Source organism: Pteronotus mesoamericanus, unplaced genomic scaffold (assembly GCF_021234165.1).
Source record: "Pteronotus mesoamericanus isolate MK-2021 breed Mesoamerican mustached bat unplaced genomic scaffold, CSHL_Meso_final contig_68, whole genome shotgun sequence".
Classification (NCBI taxonomy): domain Eukaryota; kingdom Metazoa; phylum Chordata; class Mammalia; order Chiroptera; family Mormoopidae; genus Pteronotus; species Pteronotus mesoamericanus.
The window spans coordinates 11,136,104-11,151,885 of NW_026555234.1; the positions used below are offsets into that span (position 1 = coordinate 11,136,104).

At 38.0% G+C, this 15,782-nt stretch overlaps 1 protein-coding gene across 2 annotated transcripts in view; it reads left to right on the forward strand.

The window, feature by feature from the left end:
- The window catches only part of SLIT2 (slit guidance ligand 2), a 318,355-nt gene that overhangs the window by 266,275 nt on the left and 36,298 nt on the right, over positions 1-15,782 (forward strand). For both annotated transcript variants that reach the window (XM_054581986.1, XM_054581987.1), the window contains 3 exons: positions 5,196-5,320; positions 5,449-5,546; positions 6,808-6,947. In XM_054581986.1, coding sequence (XP_054437961.1) covers positions 5,196-5,320; positions 5,449-5,546; positions 6,808-6,947 — 363 coding nt within the window. The remainder of the gene's footprint in view (positions 1-5,195; positions 5,321-5,448; positions 5,547-6,807; positions 6,948-15,782) is intronic.

Below are 15,782 nucleotides of genomic sequence, written 5' to 3' on the forward strand. Positions count from 1 at the left end.
TCTCACCTGCTTAGTAAACTCCTCCCCCTTGATGGCTTATAGAAACTTAAAACATATTCCAAAACATACATTCGCGTTACCCACATCCTCTTACCGTTGCATTCTGTAGTTGATACAAATGTCTTACTGCTGAACGGTAATTTTTTTTTCTAGAAACTCAAGCATTTCACTTGGCTTTGAACCCCCCAAACTGAGCCTGGTGTCTTGCACAAAATAGACCTTCAATAAATATTTGATAATTGAATCGCTTAATGATGGAATGTTAAAATGTTATTGATATCCATGTTTAAGAAATACAATAATGTAATTGAAAGTAGAGTGTAGAATCTTTGGTTTTTGGTAAAAACCTCCTCTTAGTTAATTATGCCCAACCTCAAATATCCCCTACAATTTTTCTGCATTGTCTTTGACATACTTCAGACTCCTTCCAAGGTCAGTACTAGAGGATTTTGTTATTTGACCCATGTTTCTAAGGGATGCCAGAATGAAGGCAGACTCTGGAATATAGTTAGAAATTTGTGGGCAGCTTTTAGTCATAAATCAAAGCGAGATACAATTCTCAGTGGGTGGCAATATTGGTGTCAGGTGCGTAGCTAGTGATTTGAGTCAAGTAAGCAAGTCTGCCTACAAGCTTTAATGGATTTGAGGTCCAGCAGTTCTTCCATTAAAGATTAAAGTAACTGACAAAGACAAATTGTTAACCAAACTTTCTTCTCATTTTCCCTTTGAATTATTAAGCTAAACACACCTCCAATCCAGATAGCTGATGCTAAAAGGCTCTCTTAAATCAAGACCAAAGCTTCAATCAGTCTATTTAGCTTAGACTGGCCTCTTTTATTTCAGTGACGTTAGTGAAAACCTGTATCCCTGGAGCTAGATTGCTTTTCTCCTCTATGGCACACATCTTAAGAGGGGTATTGTTTTGGAAATATTTTAACAATTCTTGGAACCAGTTTACTTGGGGAGGGAGGAGGAAAGACTGAAGACCAGTGAAGCTGTATCAAAGCAAGCTGTAGTTTCTTCCATGGGATGCAAGAAGAAGAGAGACCCCCTCCTTTTCCGTGCTGTGCTGTTATTTCTGGTGGCTGACCCTACTGGATTTACAAATCGAAGTTGCCGTCTTAAAAACACAAAATCATTACCTCTGTGTGTTGTTGCCCTCTCCTGGCACCCACTCCCATTCCCCCATGGTTTTGACAACAGTAACCCCTAGGGTTTTCCTGAATTTGAGCAGCTCCTGGCATAGACGGAAGGCTAACTGGCAAGATCTAATTTGCCTATGTCAGTGATAAACTTGGGCAAACAAGCAGAGGAAGACTGTATTCCTCCTTTTCCGTAAACCATGCCTGTTTCCGCCATCGCCCCCGCTTCTGTGGAAGTCTAGGAAGAGTGTCTGTGCCCACTGTGGCCCCGTCCCCGCTCCCCCCGTACTCCGTGCTCAAGCGTTCCTTAGCATCTCATTTGATGCTTGAAACAACCCCTTGAGATGGCTGCATTATTCTCCTAAGACCACACACTTAAGTGACAAATCTAGGTGGCTAACTTGAGTTGCTGGACTTCACATTTTCTGTCCTCCATTACTAGGCATTATGCTACAAGACTTTTCTAATTCCTATCCCTGGACGTCTCCCTTCCACTGGGGAATACTCAAGTTTGCAAAATTCAGCAAGGGTCGGCTTGCTTCTGGAGAGCTGTGCAAACTCTTCACCATTTCATTTTCACTTTCTTTAGCCTCTCCCTTTAACTTTGATATCATCTCCTTATTACGGAAACAGACTAAAGATGTCATTCCCCTTGAATAAGAATTTTACAGGAGAGGACCTCAGAGAAAATGTCCTGGGTGGGCAACAAATCATAAGTTGAAAACTAACAGGAGATTAGAGGATAGTTTTAGAACAGAAGCAAAATATGGGTGGGAAGATGACTAAGAGGAGAGAACCAGACACAAGGGATAGTTGACCCTTGAACAACATACGTTTGAACTGTGTGGGTCCACTTATATATGAGATGGGGTGTTTTTTTTTCAGTAAATACCTATACTGCTTTCTGCCTGAAATTGGGAGTCTGAGGATGCAGAGGGCAGTCTATGCAGTGATCTATCCACTTTATGTAAGGGACTTCAGTGTCTGCACATTTCGGCAGTCACTGGAGGTTCTGGAACCAACCCCCCGCAGTTACTGAAAGACAGTTTAAGTTGTGGGAGAATCAAAATTATGTGCAAATTTTCAAGTGCTTGTGGTTCAGTGCTCGTAACCTCTGAGTTATTCAAGGGTCAACTGTAATTCCAACAAATTAGAATACAGAAATAAGATTTAGATAAACCATGTAGATGTATAAATCAAATTATAAGAAGGATGTTTAGTTAGGTGGATTTACAATAAAAATAAATCAGGAAAGGGAATTAAGGTGTTTGGATAGATCAGAGGATACGTCCATTTGGAATTTATATAACTTACAAACATCCTTTGAATTACCCTTTACTCAAACTTTAATACTAGAAATAAAAAATTATCATTGAAGCATTGATTTTCAAAGAAGGATTTTTAAAAAGAAGCAGCAAATAGGATGGTAACTATTGTAATCAACTTTACCGAACTGAAGGAGTTTGAACTCAATATTTTTCTATCTTCCCCAATCATGATATTACCAAAAGAGTTCATGGGTTTAAGAAATTGTTAGAAGAGTCCTGTGTATATAGTAAAACTGATTATTTTGATTCAATTAGCTAAACTGAATGTATTCAAGGGACAATGATCTCCCTTCGTATTCCAATGAGAATTTCCAGCTAGAAAATAATTGAGCAGGATTAGCGATAGTGGAAACCAAAGTAGAGAAATTAGATAGTGCTTACTAATGAGATATGGTTCAGTGGATATTTATTATATAACTCTGGACCATTTGTTAAATTGAACAGGGACTGTTTCAGCCTGACAATTTTGTCACCTGCACACTCTATTAAATTGTTCAAAATGTATCCATGAATCCAGTTTTTTTTTCCTAAAACAATCTCTAGTTTCTCATTTAAATAATCAAACATAATTTTTGAAAAATGTCACATTCCATAGAGTAAACTTAGAAACTGTCAACCCTGAACTCCTCTCTTCAAACCAGTCTTACAAGGTTGAAAGCACAGAAATAGACAAAAAGACAATTTTTGTCAAGGTCTTGGAAAGTAGCCAGACAAACGTGTCCAGTCCCTGCATTTGCTGACGTGCCGTTTTCCTGGTGTGCGTTCTTAGCTGCTTTAGCTTACACCTTTGTTCAAAGTTAGATTCTTTTTTTTTTTTTCCTGGCCTAGCTAAGGGATCCATTACCAGTTAGGTATTTTCTTCTCTATTGCTGATTCTAAGTGTGATAACTTCAGCAAATACAAAGTCATTTGTCGCAGGCTTGTAGCTTTAACTAACTGCTACCATTCACTTCTGCTATAGTCTTAATAGCTAAATTTTTATCCTTAATTGATAAATAAGTTGGGAAGGGTGAGAAATTGGATTTCTATGAGGATCACTTCATTGTTAATCCCAGAAATTTTTCAGCTGTAATTTGATACAGAGACTGCATGCGTTGTTTTAGGTACCAAGAAGAACTGAAGGGGACATTGGCAAGGCCTCCCTTAATGACTGAGGGGTCCCTGGAAGCAAACACGATGCCTTCTTATTAACACACTCATCCCCAGAACTGCCATCCACTTCAAGTGGTGAAGAAGAAAGAGGAATCTCTGTATTTCTGTTTTTTCATTAGTAGAGAAATTGAATCATACAGAGAACTATCCTGTTTCTTATTTTACCCTCAAACCATTATAATATGAATGGGCAGGCCCTTCCCGGGCAGAGGGAAGGCGAAGCTACGCAGTTTTATGGCCACCTTCTCTTTCACACACGAGTTTTCGTCAGTAGACTGAAATCTCACAAACGTAAACTCTAATCTGTAGAGAAATGAAAGGTAGTTTATATGAGCAGAAGTCACACAGCTGCTGGGGTGGAGCCCCTTAGAAAGTTACAGTAGTGACAGTACACGGGGGACGTGCTGCACAATCGGCTCGGTAACTTTGCCAGAAATGATGTGGGATCAGACATGCAGCTGGGGTGATCGTCGCCGTCTCAGTGAGGATAACGTATTTCAGGGAGTCTGGGGATAGCAGAACCCAAATTAAGATATTTGTATTTTGTACATAAAGATGTCACCTTGATAGAGTGTCCTCACCTGACAGCTGCCAAAAGGCAGTCCAGGGAGCTCTCACCAACAGCGCAAAAAGCAGCATCGGCGGAATGTGATTTGTTTTGAGGATGGTACCGTTGCTACACTGGTACCATGTACAGGTTAAACTGTGGGACCGAAGGAAAATGGCTGCAGCTGGATCAGCATTTCATTCAAACCTGTTATGGATTATGGTTTTTGTTTGTTTTTTTTTTTTTAAATGTGTTTTCCAAAAAGTGGGATTTGCGAGTAGAGGTCGTTTCGATGGAAAGTCCTTCTGGGAGAGGCAGACAGAGAAATCTCACCCATTGCGTGCCTGTGCTAATGTGCTAACAAACTGAACCAAAAGATTATGAGGGAGGATATCACAGAGATTCCGCTTTTTGGTTTATTTCCATATGCATAAAAGTAGTGGTGTTTTGTATCTCCCATATGAACATACTACTACTGAACAAATGTTATCGGGGCAGGTGCATACTACTCTATATTTAATTGATGAATTTATATTTTAATGGATGAGTTTCTACTTATTCATAAAATTCACCCACCCATCTCCCAGTGTGCGTGCACCACTCACTCACAGAGACACACTCACACAGTCGTCTTTGGGAAGGATGACATCAGCGCCCATGACAGCTGGCTGAGTTTAAGGTGCAGTAGGTACCGTGGAACTCAGCCACTGAAGCCGGTCATCCATGAAGGGATTGAGCCTAGGACATGGGCATCATCAGCATCAGATACTAACCACTCAAATCAAAACCCAGAGTCCCACTCTGGTGCTGGAGGGTCTTCCCATCCCTCTCAATGAGAAGTCGGCCTGTTGCATTCTTGAACATAGTACAATAAAGTTGATTTCCAGTTTTGTCATGGAGGAGACTTACATACAGATATGTGGCCAGTAACTTTTATACAAAATTTACTGTTACCTTAAGGCATTGAAATAATTTTAAGTGAACTAAAAGTGCATCAGTTTCTCATACTTTTTCAATTAATTTAAGGTCCCGTGGATGTGACTATTTTAGCTAAATGTAATCCCTGCTTATCAAATCCCTGTAAAAATGATGGCACCTGTAACAATGATCCCGTCGACTTTTATCGCTGCACCTGCCCATATGGTTTCAAGGTAAGTGGAAGCTGTAAGAGGCGCCACGATCTCAAAACCCGCTTTCTCTGGTGGATCAGCCTTATTTTGTTGTGCTGACAACTAATACTTGGTTTACACTCAACTGTGCTCGGCCGTTCCTTCTCCAGGGACAAGACTGCGACGTCCCGATTCATGCATGCATCAGTAACCCCTGCAAGCATGGAGGGACCTGCCACTTAAAAGAAGGAGAAAAAGATGGATTCTGGTAGGTCATTTCATGAGTCTGTGACCTGTGTCAGGAGGGTTGGCGCAAGAAGCAAACATGCATTTTCTTTTTCAAATCAAGGAAGATTATTTTTAAAAAGAATGCCAGGAATCTCTTCATAAGGATGATATGGATGAGTCCCTCTCTGAGATATGCAATATAAAAACAAATGGAGATGTTACAGGATTTTCAGCTCAGGAATCTACAGACATCCAGAACTTTAAAAACATGCACATGCACACATTATAATCAATCAAGTTAGATTAGGTCGAGACAAAGTAGTGGCTCTATTATGCTAATTAATAGCCAGCTAGTCTCCCACTGCAAGTCATATATTCATCTGTTATTGTGTGTATTGCGTAAAAGACAGTGTGTAGGTCCCACTGAAACAGAAAATTAATGATTCATTTCCAAGCCCCAATCTGAGCAGAAAACCATGCTGTGAACATTTTTAATATGGAGTTATTTAATCATACAGTACAATTACTTCAGATGTACTTCATGAATTATGAAATAGAGTTCTTATAATGACACTAATAATTTCACATAAGAATGCTAATGTACTACTAAAGCTTATTAGAAATATCACTTTTTATAATAAACGGGCTTTATTTCTGCTTTCTGTTATGAAATTGTCTCTTTTTCATCAAGGCTTTTCGAAGATTATTCTGACACCTATCAAGATGAAATGTGCAATGTTTTATGCCAGTGAAAAAATTGCACTTGTTGAGACATAAAGAGAATATTCACATTTTATAATTGCAAGGAAGACAAAGTTTAATTGTCAATTTTTGTGTTTTGAGACATGAAGAACACTACACATAGGGTAGTGGGTGTTACACTTTTTTAAAATCAGAATCAGTCCTCCTCACTTATGAACAAGGAAGCATCAATTATTTTATTAGGGCGTAACTTGAGATTTACGTAAAATTTGCTTGTGTTTTAGATCTGCAAATATATTGGATTTATTAACTCAGGACCATGGGGCCATTTGCCATCTTGTAGCCAGAATTAATTTCTTTTTCAAATTATTTCTGATTTGGAGGATATTACCTTAAATTGATGCTTACAACATGTCATTTAAAAGCATTTTAAAAATCAGTTTCTTGTAGGTAAAAGTTCTATAATTAATGAGTGTACTTGGGGGTACCCCCACCCCCAATATTTAGACCATATGGTTTTAAAATGCTGGCGGCAGGGGGAGGGGGTTGTTTGTTTTGTTTTGTTTGGATTTTTTACTTTAGTCCCCTTTGGTGTTCAGGTGTATTTGTGCTGATGGATTTGAAGGAGAGCATTGTGAAATCAACGTTGATGACTGTGAAGATAACGACTGTGAAAATAACTCTACGTGTGTCGATGGGATTAATAACTACACATGCCTTTGCCCACCTGAGTACACAGGTAGGAAGAATTAGAAATGCTTGGCCATCAATTTGTGTATCTGAGCACATCACGGGCACTCTGCTGCACATGTTTAGTAAACCACTGTATTGTTTAATAACTGGTAGGTGTTGGAGAAATTAAATGGAATGTAAATAACTGACAGAGTTAAAGATGTTTTCAGGCAACCCAATGAAAGACCAGCCAAGCTCAGCAACCTATCAGGCCATGGCATCCAGCAAAAAAAAGAGTTATCGTACTGAAGCTATTAGGCTCACAATTGAATGACATGGCTATTCCAAGCATTTTTTCCTGCACAAAGCAGCCTGCCAATGCATATGTGAAAAGAGGCATTTTTTTACCTAATCAAAATATAATTAAGCATTTGAGATTGTATCCATACTTGTTTCTTTACTAACGAGTGTTTTCTTCTAGTACTCATGTTCTTTAAAATAAAATACAAGTGGGAAAATATTAAGCACTTTGAATAATCTTATGAGACCATCACCTTTTTTCTGACATTTTATTTCTTGAGATGATAATTCTCCTAAGACTATTCAACCTTTTTAACTTCTTCCCTGGATAAATCAATTTACTCTAAAGTCAACATCAAGTTTATAACTTGGCTATTATGTAAGAATATCTATTTTGATTTATTTTTGTGGCTATGAATAAGAAATTTCACAGTTATAATCTTGTTTTTTTAATAAACCACCCAGTTTTAATATATGATAGAGAAAAACAGAATGTTATACATTTTATTTATAAGAAAAAAATGGAGCAATAGGTTCTGTCACTTTATTTGAAGTTACCATTTTCATTTTGCTGGGTATTTTCCATTAATTGCATTTATTTTCATATAATTTAATACATATTAAGAGTATCAGAGGGTGAAATAACTATGTAGGTGACTAAGATCAACATCTCTAAACCTGAGAGATGGAATCACATCTGTATGATTAACTGTCCCAGGGATTAGTTGGGAAAGCATAGAATTTTTAAGCTTTTCTGGGATATTCGAACTTGACATTTCATTTTACCTTTCTTGGTGGTAAAATGATAGGTAGAATAACGGAGTTTTGTTTTGACACCCAGATCTGCATAAGTCTCTGAAGCTGCCGTCCCATGGTATGATTTTGTTTTTGTACCAGTGAAGCACCTGATGCCATATAAAGTAATATACTAAGTTTCCAGCAGAAATTTGAACATGTCGTATTTACCAACGTCTCTATTACATACATGTAGGCCTTGGGCTCCTTCGTGGGCAGAATTGGAGCATTCTCTGGTATTCTGTATTAATGAAGGTTAGCCAGTCTAGTCAGCATGCACCGATTCTGAAGCCCTTGAGCTGCCCCCAAGAACTGAGTTTTATTGGATGAGCTCCTTTAGACTTGTATAAGAAGTCCAATGTCTGTGCTAAGCTGTTACCTGGATTTACCTAAATAGAATATTTCTCTTTTCCCACCATTGTTCTAATCATTCTATAAAGAGCCTGATTCGCTTCATCTTTGAGGCCTTTTTAAGCCCATATAGTCTGACCAGGGCATGTTGGACCACAGCATTGCAAGTCCACCTTGCCCAGCCGCTGAGATCCAGGGCACAGCAACCAGGAGCTGGTCTGTGTCCCCTCTGTGGTGACAACAAGGCCTAAGAGCACCACAGTGTCTGGGTCCTTACACACCCTTTTTTATGATCAATTACAGAAAGTGGCAGACTCTTCTGAGTTGGTTTGGAGGGGTCCTCCTGCCTTGGCTTCTGATTTGCCGTACCTTGTTCCTTATCCATTTCTTTTGAGTCTTTGTCTTATCTGCTCATTCTTCATGTTCCAAGCTCCCTTCCTACACCTGGTCCTCTTGACCACACATTTTCTGCCCCCTGTGCCCCAACCTGCCCGCTCCGAAATGATTCTGTTCAGCGCAGCTTCCTCTGAGAAGTATTACGAAGCCTTATCTTTGTGTGCCAGATCTCTTCCTTTGAAACATCAAAAAAACCCAAAACTTAGCAAAACCACTTTTTAGCCAAAATGTGACATCTACAGAAGCTGTCATGTGGGAACCTGCCAAGACTATCTGTCAAGAGCCATTTGGTTCTCAAAAAGAACTCTTCTAGTCTTCTTAAGCATAATTATTGCAAATATCAGTTTGCCTTAATTTTGGCAAAGTATAAATAAAAATACTGAGCTCAATAGAATAGCATGAAGATATTACCACTGTAACTGTGTGTTGAGTCTTGTGGGCAATGAAGAGTTTGACGATTTGGCATTAGAGCAAATATCTAAACGAGGCCCTTTTGTAACTCATCTATTAACTGTAGTATTTTTGTCCATATGTGAAGTGAGCTCATTTACAAAATATCAAACAACCATCTGCAGATTTTTAAATCAGTGGCACATAGTGGCCTTTAATTACAGGAAGGTATAAATTGGGCTCTAGAGTTTTATATCCTTCTTCATCCAAGTCCGCAGTTAGGGAGGAATTTTCTTATAATGTGGCTGTATTATTTTAGATTTAAGTTTGGAGTCTGATTAATGAGCATGAGATCTGGAAACAGAAACCCTGCTACGCTCAGGGAATATAATAATGTTGTCATTGTTTAAAAATCATTCAAGTCACAAGTTGCTTTCTGTTTGAAGATTTTTACTCCATACCCCAAAGGCATAAATGAAAATGTGAACTCCTTAGCTGGAACAAATAAAACTTCATGGAAAAAGCTTGTAAAATATTATGGGGAAAGGTTTTACATTTGGCATCCATGGCAAGAGTCAGAATGGACATACTGTTGTTAATGGAGAAAATGCAGAGATCTGAAAGCAATACAGTGGAGAAGTCTTTGTGTGATGGACAGGCTATAAAACACAACTACAAATATTCAAATAAAATGACCACCATTGGAAATTTTATTAAATTGATTTAAGCCCTCATGAGCAGTCAGCACATCACAGTAAATAACTATTGATTTATTAGAAGACAACACTCTCTGTTCTTTTCTGCTGCAGGGATTAACAATGTGAATTTTAAGGGTCAGTATTGTTTTTCGATTATCTAAATCTTGTTATACCCTCCCCGCTCAGTTATCAAAACTGTTGTTTCTATTTAATTCAATTTGTTATCTGTTCTAATTGTATAGTATATAGTGGTTGATTTCTAATATTCTTTATAAAAAATTAATTTTTGTAAAGTTTAATTTAGTACGCTTGTAAATTAAAATCACTACACTAAGAATTGAACGTAGTTAACTTCTGAGAAGTTTAATTCGGTATCATTTTAAATTAAAATCACTATGCTAAGGATTGAGCAAGTACAGCTCTGGAACTGCTAAACAAATAATTTTAAAATTTACTCTAGAGTTTTCATTTTAGCTTAAAAGATTGTGTTTTTGATTTTTTTAATTAAAAAATCAATTATTTTATCCTTTCTGAAACCAAGGCATTTCTTGAAGGAAAATTTTCAAGGAATTCCTGAAAATATATAAGCTCCAAACCTATAAAAATGAAAATTGCAAACATGGAACCCCTGCCATGTTGAAAATTTGATGCCTTTTCTTAAAGTCTGGTATGAATTTAGGTGTTTAACTGAAAAATGTGTTTTTGCATATTTCCTAAGAGTCAGAACCCTGTATCTACTTGGTCAGACTATGTTTCTTAAGCAACCCTATTCTCAGGGGACCATATAAAAAGGTGATCCACAATCTATCACAATGTAACCCACAGTGTCGCTTAATGGGGTGATACAAATTCAGTAAATGAAAGTTTCCACACCAGTTGGGCATGTAAAGACATAGAATATATTTTGCGGAAAACAGAACACTTTAATGTTTCCATTTTGTACCATTATCTCTTTGTTTTCCCAAGTCTCCAATGCCCACACACAAACCATTAAGTGCACAGGTTATAAAATAAGGCTGGCTGTTCAGTCACCTGGTTTAGATGCAGACCTCTGGCTCCCTATGACGGCCTTTGCCTGTTGCCTCATTTCCTCCATGTTTGTCCGCTTGGCCAGCTATAGGTAAGAAATCGAAGCCTTGCTTCACTTTGCCTTCTCACCCTTGGCCTCTCTGTTGTTAAATGCATTAGCTTCCTGTGCTCTGCTGTTGTATCGCAATGTAAAAAGTCTTTTGTCTCTTCTGTCTTTGTCGCTGCCAGCTGCTAATCTGAATGAGGTGGAAAAAGGTTAGTTGCCTTTTAAGTCTATTATGATTTTCTTTTCTGTCTCCCTCTTTCTTTTAAAGCTACACAGATTTCATTATGTTGGAATGCTGACATGGTAAAAGGAATGTTGACAAAATCTGAGATTAATATGTTCAATCAGTCATGCAGATCCTTGATAGACGAGTAGCTATGACAAACATTATAAAAAGGGTATCTGAAATATGCTTTCCCAGTTTCCTAGCAGGCTGTGACAGAAACCTCCCAAGTGGGAAGAAGGGTGGCTAAGAAGAAAGGCTAACAGTTTCTACTTTCTACTTTTCTGTATGCTTTCACTTTTTTTTAAGTATAGTGTATCTTATTGATTATGCTTTTACTTTTTTTGAAGATATCGTGGACATGAATTATTTTTACAATGAAAAATAGACATCATTTATAGGACATCAGATAGGATATAGATAGAGAAATGTTTTCAATAGTGGGAATTTTTCAATGCTGTTTAATATCTTCAGTAATCTGAAACAGGAGAAACACTGAAAGGTATATACATTTATGAAAACATTTTATAAAATGAATATTACAAAGCCCAAGAGGTGGATTTAGAAAATGATATTGTCAAGTTCATATCATGAGTAATAGGCAGTGTTTGTAAAGCATAAAAAGAACCACATTTAATCATTGATATCAATATGGCCCATGCAGCTCCCAAAATACATCAGGACCCAGGAAAGGAAGTCCTAGAGCTGATTAGGGCAATAGGCACGTTTGAGGGATCATTATGGAATCTTTGTGAAACATGATCTTGAAGATTCAGAATTATAACTAAAAGCATAAGAGTTTTTACTGATTCTGTTAACCAAAAGTCTTCGAGTGCCAAGTGCAGGCAGAGTATTGTATTCGGAGGCCAGTACAGGCTTTTCTTGACAGTTCTGGTTGCATGTGAAATGTTGGTGTAAGAATATAGAGTTGACATGAGCATGCTATACAGCAGCTTGCCCCGTCTCCTCTTGTTAAGGACTTCATTTTCTTCTGTTGCATCATTCGGGTGATTTACTGGGTTTGGTCACTTACTCTTACTATGTTCAGAATTCAGTTGAAAAACATGAAAAAATGGTTTCATATTTTAAAAAGGTAAAAATACAGCCTGGTCAATTCTTTGTGGATTGATGTATTTAATACCATTCTTGGTCACATGTCATCTGTCCTTTTCACAGGTACTAAAGCAATTGGTGGTCTGGGGCAGGGATGTCTAAGGACTGATTATATCTCAGAAACACAATAGCAATTATTCTGTCACAGGAATAGGCCCTTAAATAGCTCTGTATACTCTCAGGAGCAACCTTGGCAGTGTGATAGTGTTTTAAATCACCACATGGTTTCATGTGTTGACTAAATTTCATGCTTATGTTATAAAAGATGTCTTTTATTTCCAAGAGTTCACTGCTGACTGAATTTGCTTTTAAAAGCAGTCAAACCATTCTCTATTTTTTAATCCACATCTTCACTAGAAATGAAATTCCAGGTTCTTTGTAACACTGAGGGTAGTCTTCTTAAATAAAAAGTGGTTCTGTAATTAGCTGACATACGGTTAATTTTTAAAATCTCCGTAGATATGAACAATAAGGATTTGAGCAGTAACTTCTACAAAACAACAAGAGAGCATTTCCCAAGGATTCACACCCTGCAAAGAGGGGCCCAGATACAAGCCTAAGTCTCACTGACCCCCAGGCATGCACTCCAGTTGGGGGACTTGCACTAGGACCAGTCCTGTCTTACCTGCTGCCATCCTCCAGGCTCAGAACCCTTGTACACCCTGCAGTGGCTCCAACTAATCACTGATGCCAGACACACTTTTCTTCTGCTGTCTCTTCAGCTTGCTACGCAGAATGGCCCCTGATGTGCATTTGAAAAGAGTAAAGGTCACCACAGAATTCAGGTAGAGACAGGCAATCCGTTTTATCTACCTATGAGAAAAAAAAGAAAAAAGTATCTAATCAATGCCTGTCTAATTAATTAATTAATGTCCCTGATGACTAGGCTACATTCCATCACCTACAGCAGGTGGAATATTGATGAATTTGTGTAGCTAATGGGGAAAGCTCAGGTATCCCATCCTAATATTTATCAACTCCGGGACCCCCCCGGCCCAGGCTTGTTGTTTTTTTTTTCTTTCTGTGAAATAGAGATAATGACACCTGTCCCAAGTCACATAGATATTTCAGAATTACATGGAAGAATGTATGGGAAAACACTTTACAATGTTACATGTCTATACTCCAGAAATATCAAGGGCTACCCTCTTTGCCTGGTGAAATGTAAGCATTTTGCATCACTTAATTCCAACGAGCATCACTACATGGACATAGTTTAGATGATTTGATGCCGTTCCTGATGGCATAAGAATCCTTACAGTTATTTTGATAGAGGAAATCCCACCGAAAGGAAATCATTTGTGTGAAGGAAAGTCTTCTCCCCATATTGTTTAGTACTATCTTTTTAAAATTATTATTTTGTTATTTTTATGCTCACTTCAAATGGAAAGACTTCACCTAGGGTTGTTTTTAGTTCTTTTTACCCCCTTACTCTACTTTGTAGTTTAAGGAAATATTAAATGCTGAAGAACTCTTGGGCTCTGTTGCATTTTTTAAGTTTTATACATATTTTTGGATTTTTATGATCTCTTAAAAATAGTGACTCCTTCTGTTACTGATTCTGCCTTAAGATGTGTAAGGTCTTTATATCAAAGTCAAATACGGTTGCAGACATCCCTGCAGCCTCTTTTAACTAGAGAAAATACTTTGGCAACCTAATGATATTGTGTGGTTTTCGTTGATCTTCCAACCTTTCAAAGCCTTCTTAAATGCCTTTGAATCTCAGAAAACATTTTAATGATCCTGTTTGCTCTTCAGTTAATAGGCCGAGACCACTGAGCCCAGAACAACAGTTTTGCTTAACCAAGCCTTATTCAATCCAATTTGGACTTATTTATTTTAAAAACAGATTTAAATATTTCTGCCATTTCAGTAGCTGTTGGAATTGGCTCCATTATTTAGCTCCAATGTTCCGATGAGGAAGTACTGAAAAACACCTCCTTTTTATTTATTTATTGGGGAGGTAAGTTTTTCCATTTTAAAAATTCAAAAGATATTTATTGAGAAAATACCTTATGCAGAACACTGTGCTAAGCATTCAAAGTGATACAAAAATGCATAAAACATTACCCTTGTCTACCAGGCAAAATCTTTGGCTTTGGTTCTCCCTACAAGTTCAGCCTAGGTCAGTTCTTTTGCCAGTGCAAAGTCATCATTCCTCATAAACCAATAAAGTTAATAGCATCATATAGTTACTTTACTAGTTTGTAAGCAAAGAGAAACACTCTTTTCTGACTGTGAAGCCTAACCAAACTTTCTGGGAAACAAGCATTATGGAGCAATCCATTTCATATCATTTAGAACAAAAATGAGAACATAAAATGATTGTCCTTGTTGGAAACATTTTAATAGCTGTATTTATAGTATATACTTCTGAGCCTTCCTATTTTGAATTATGATTAACTTGACCTCACGAGGTTACTCTGTGGCCATGTCCTGTTGGAACATGTGTCCCATGTGCACAATTTTGGCACCAAGAGAACATATATTAGTGGCTCATGTATCTTCAGAAATTCAGGGCCCCTCAGGAGCAGTCCCTTGTATTTGTGTACTGACAGTGGGATTTAATTAAGTTCAGAGAAGTGGGTATGATCTGGATTGTTTATTGATCATATTGTGAAGGTCAGTAACTATTTCTGATTGAGAGGACAAGTTTCAGGATAGTCAACACAAATAAGAGAGCCTCAGGTTATTAAAAAGAATCTACAGGAAGAGTTGGCTCTTTAAAAAAAAATAAGAAATAGAATCACGCTATTTATAAATACTTCTTTACTTACTGATGGAAATAAAGCCAATTGGTATGATCACCACCGAGAACATTAAAGACTGGACATCATCTATGTGGTGTGGTGACTGGGATTAAAGCCTTGAGCAGAGTATGTAACAAATAGACCTGGCCTGGCTCAGCAAAAGGGGGGAAAATAGAAATACTTTTCTTTCAGGTCCAATTCATTTAACCTGTCCTGGGATGACTCCCATAATCCCATCCACTGTGTCCACCCTCTACGAAAGCTCATCCATCACCATGCTACGCTGCAAGGTCTGTAAGAGGAGAGAGAAGGGTTCCCTTTACATGAATAGAGAACAAATGGAAAACCACAATGAGATATCACCTCACACCTGCCAGGATGGCTGTCATCAGTAAATCAAGAAACAAGGATTGGCGAGGACGTGGAGAAAAGGGAGCCCTCACGCACTGTCGGTGGGAGTGCAGCCTGGTGCAGCCACTGTGGAAAGTGATGTGGAATAACTGCAAAAAATTAAAAATGGAACTGCCCTTGGACCCAGTGATTCCACTTCTGGGCGTATATCTCAAGAAACCTAAAACACTAAGTCGAAAGAATATAAGCACCCCTATGTTCATTGCAGTGTTATTTGCAATAGCCAAGAATTGGACGTAGCCCAAGTGCCTATTAGTAGATGAGTAAATAAAAAAGCTGAGGTACATTTGCGTAATGAAATTCCTCTCAGCAATCAAAAAGAAGGAAATTCTACCTTTTGCGACAGTATGGATGGACCTGGAGAACATTATGCTAAGTGAAATAAGCCAGAGGAAGGCAA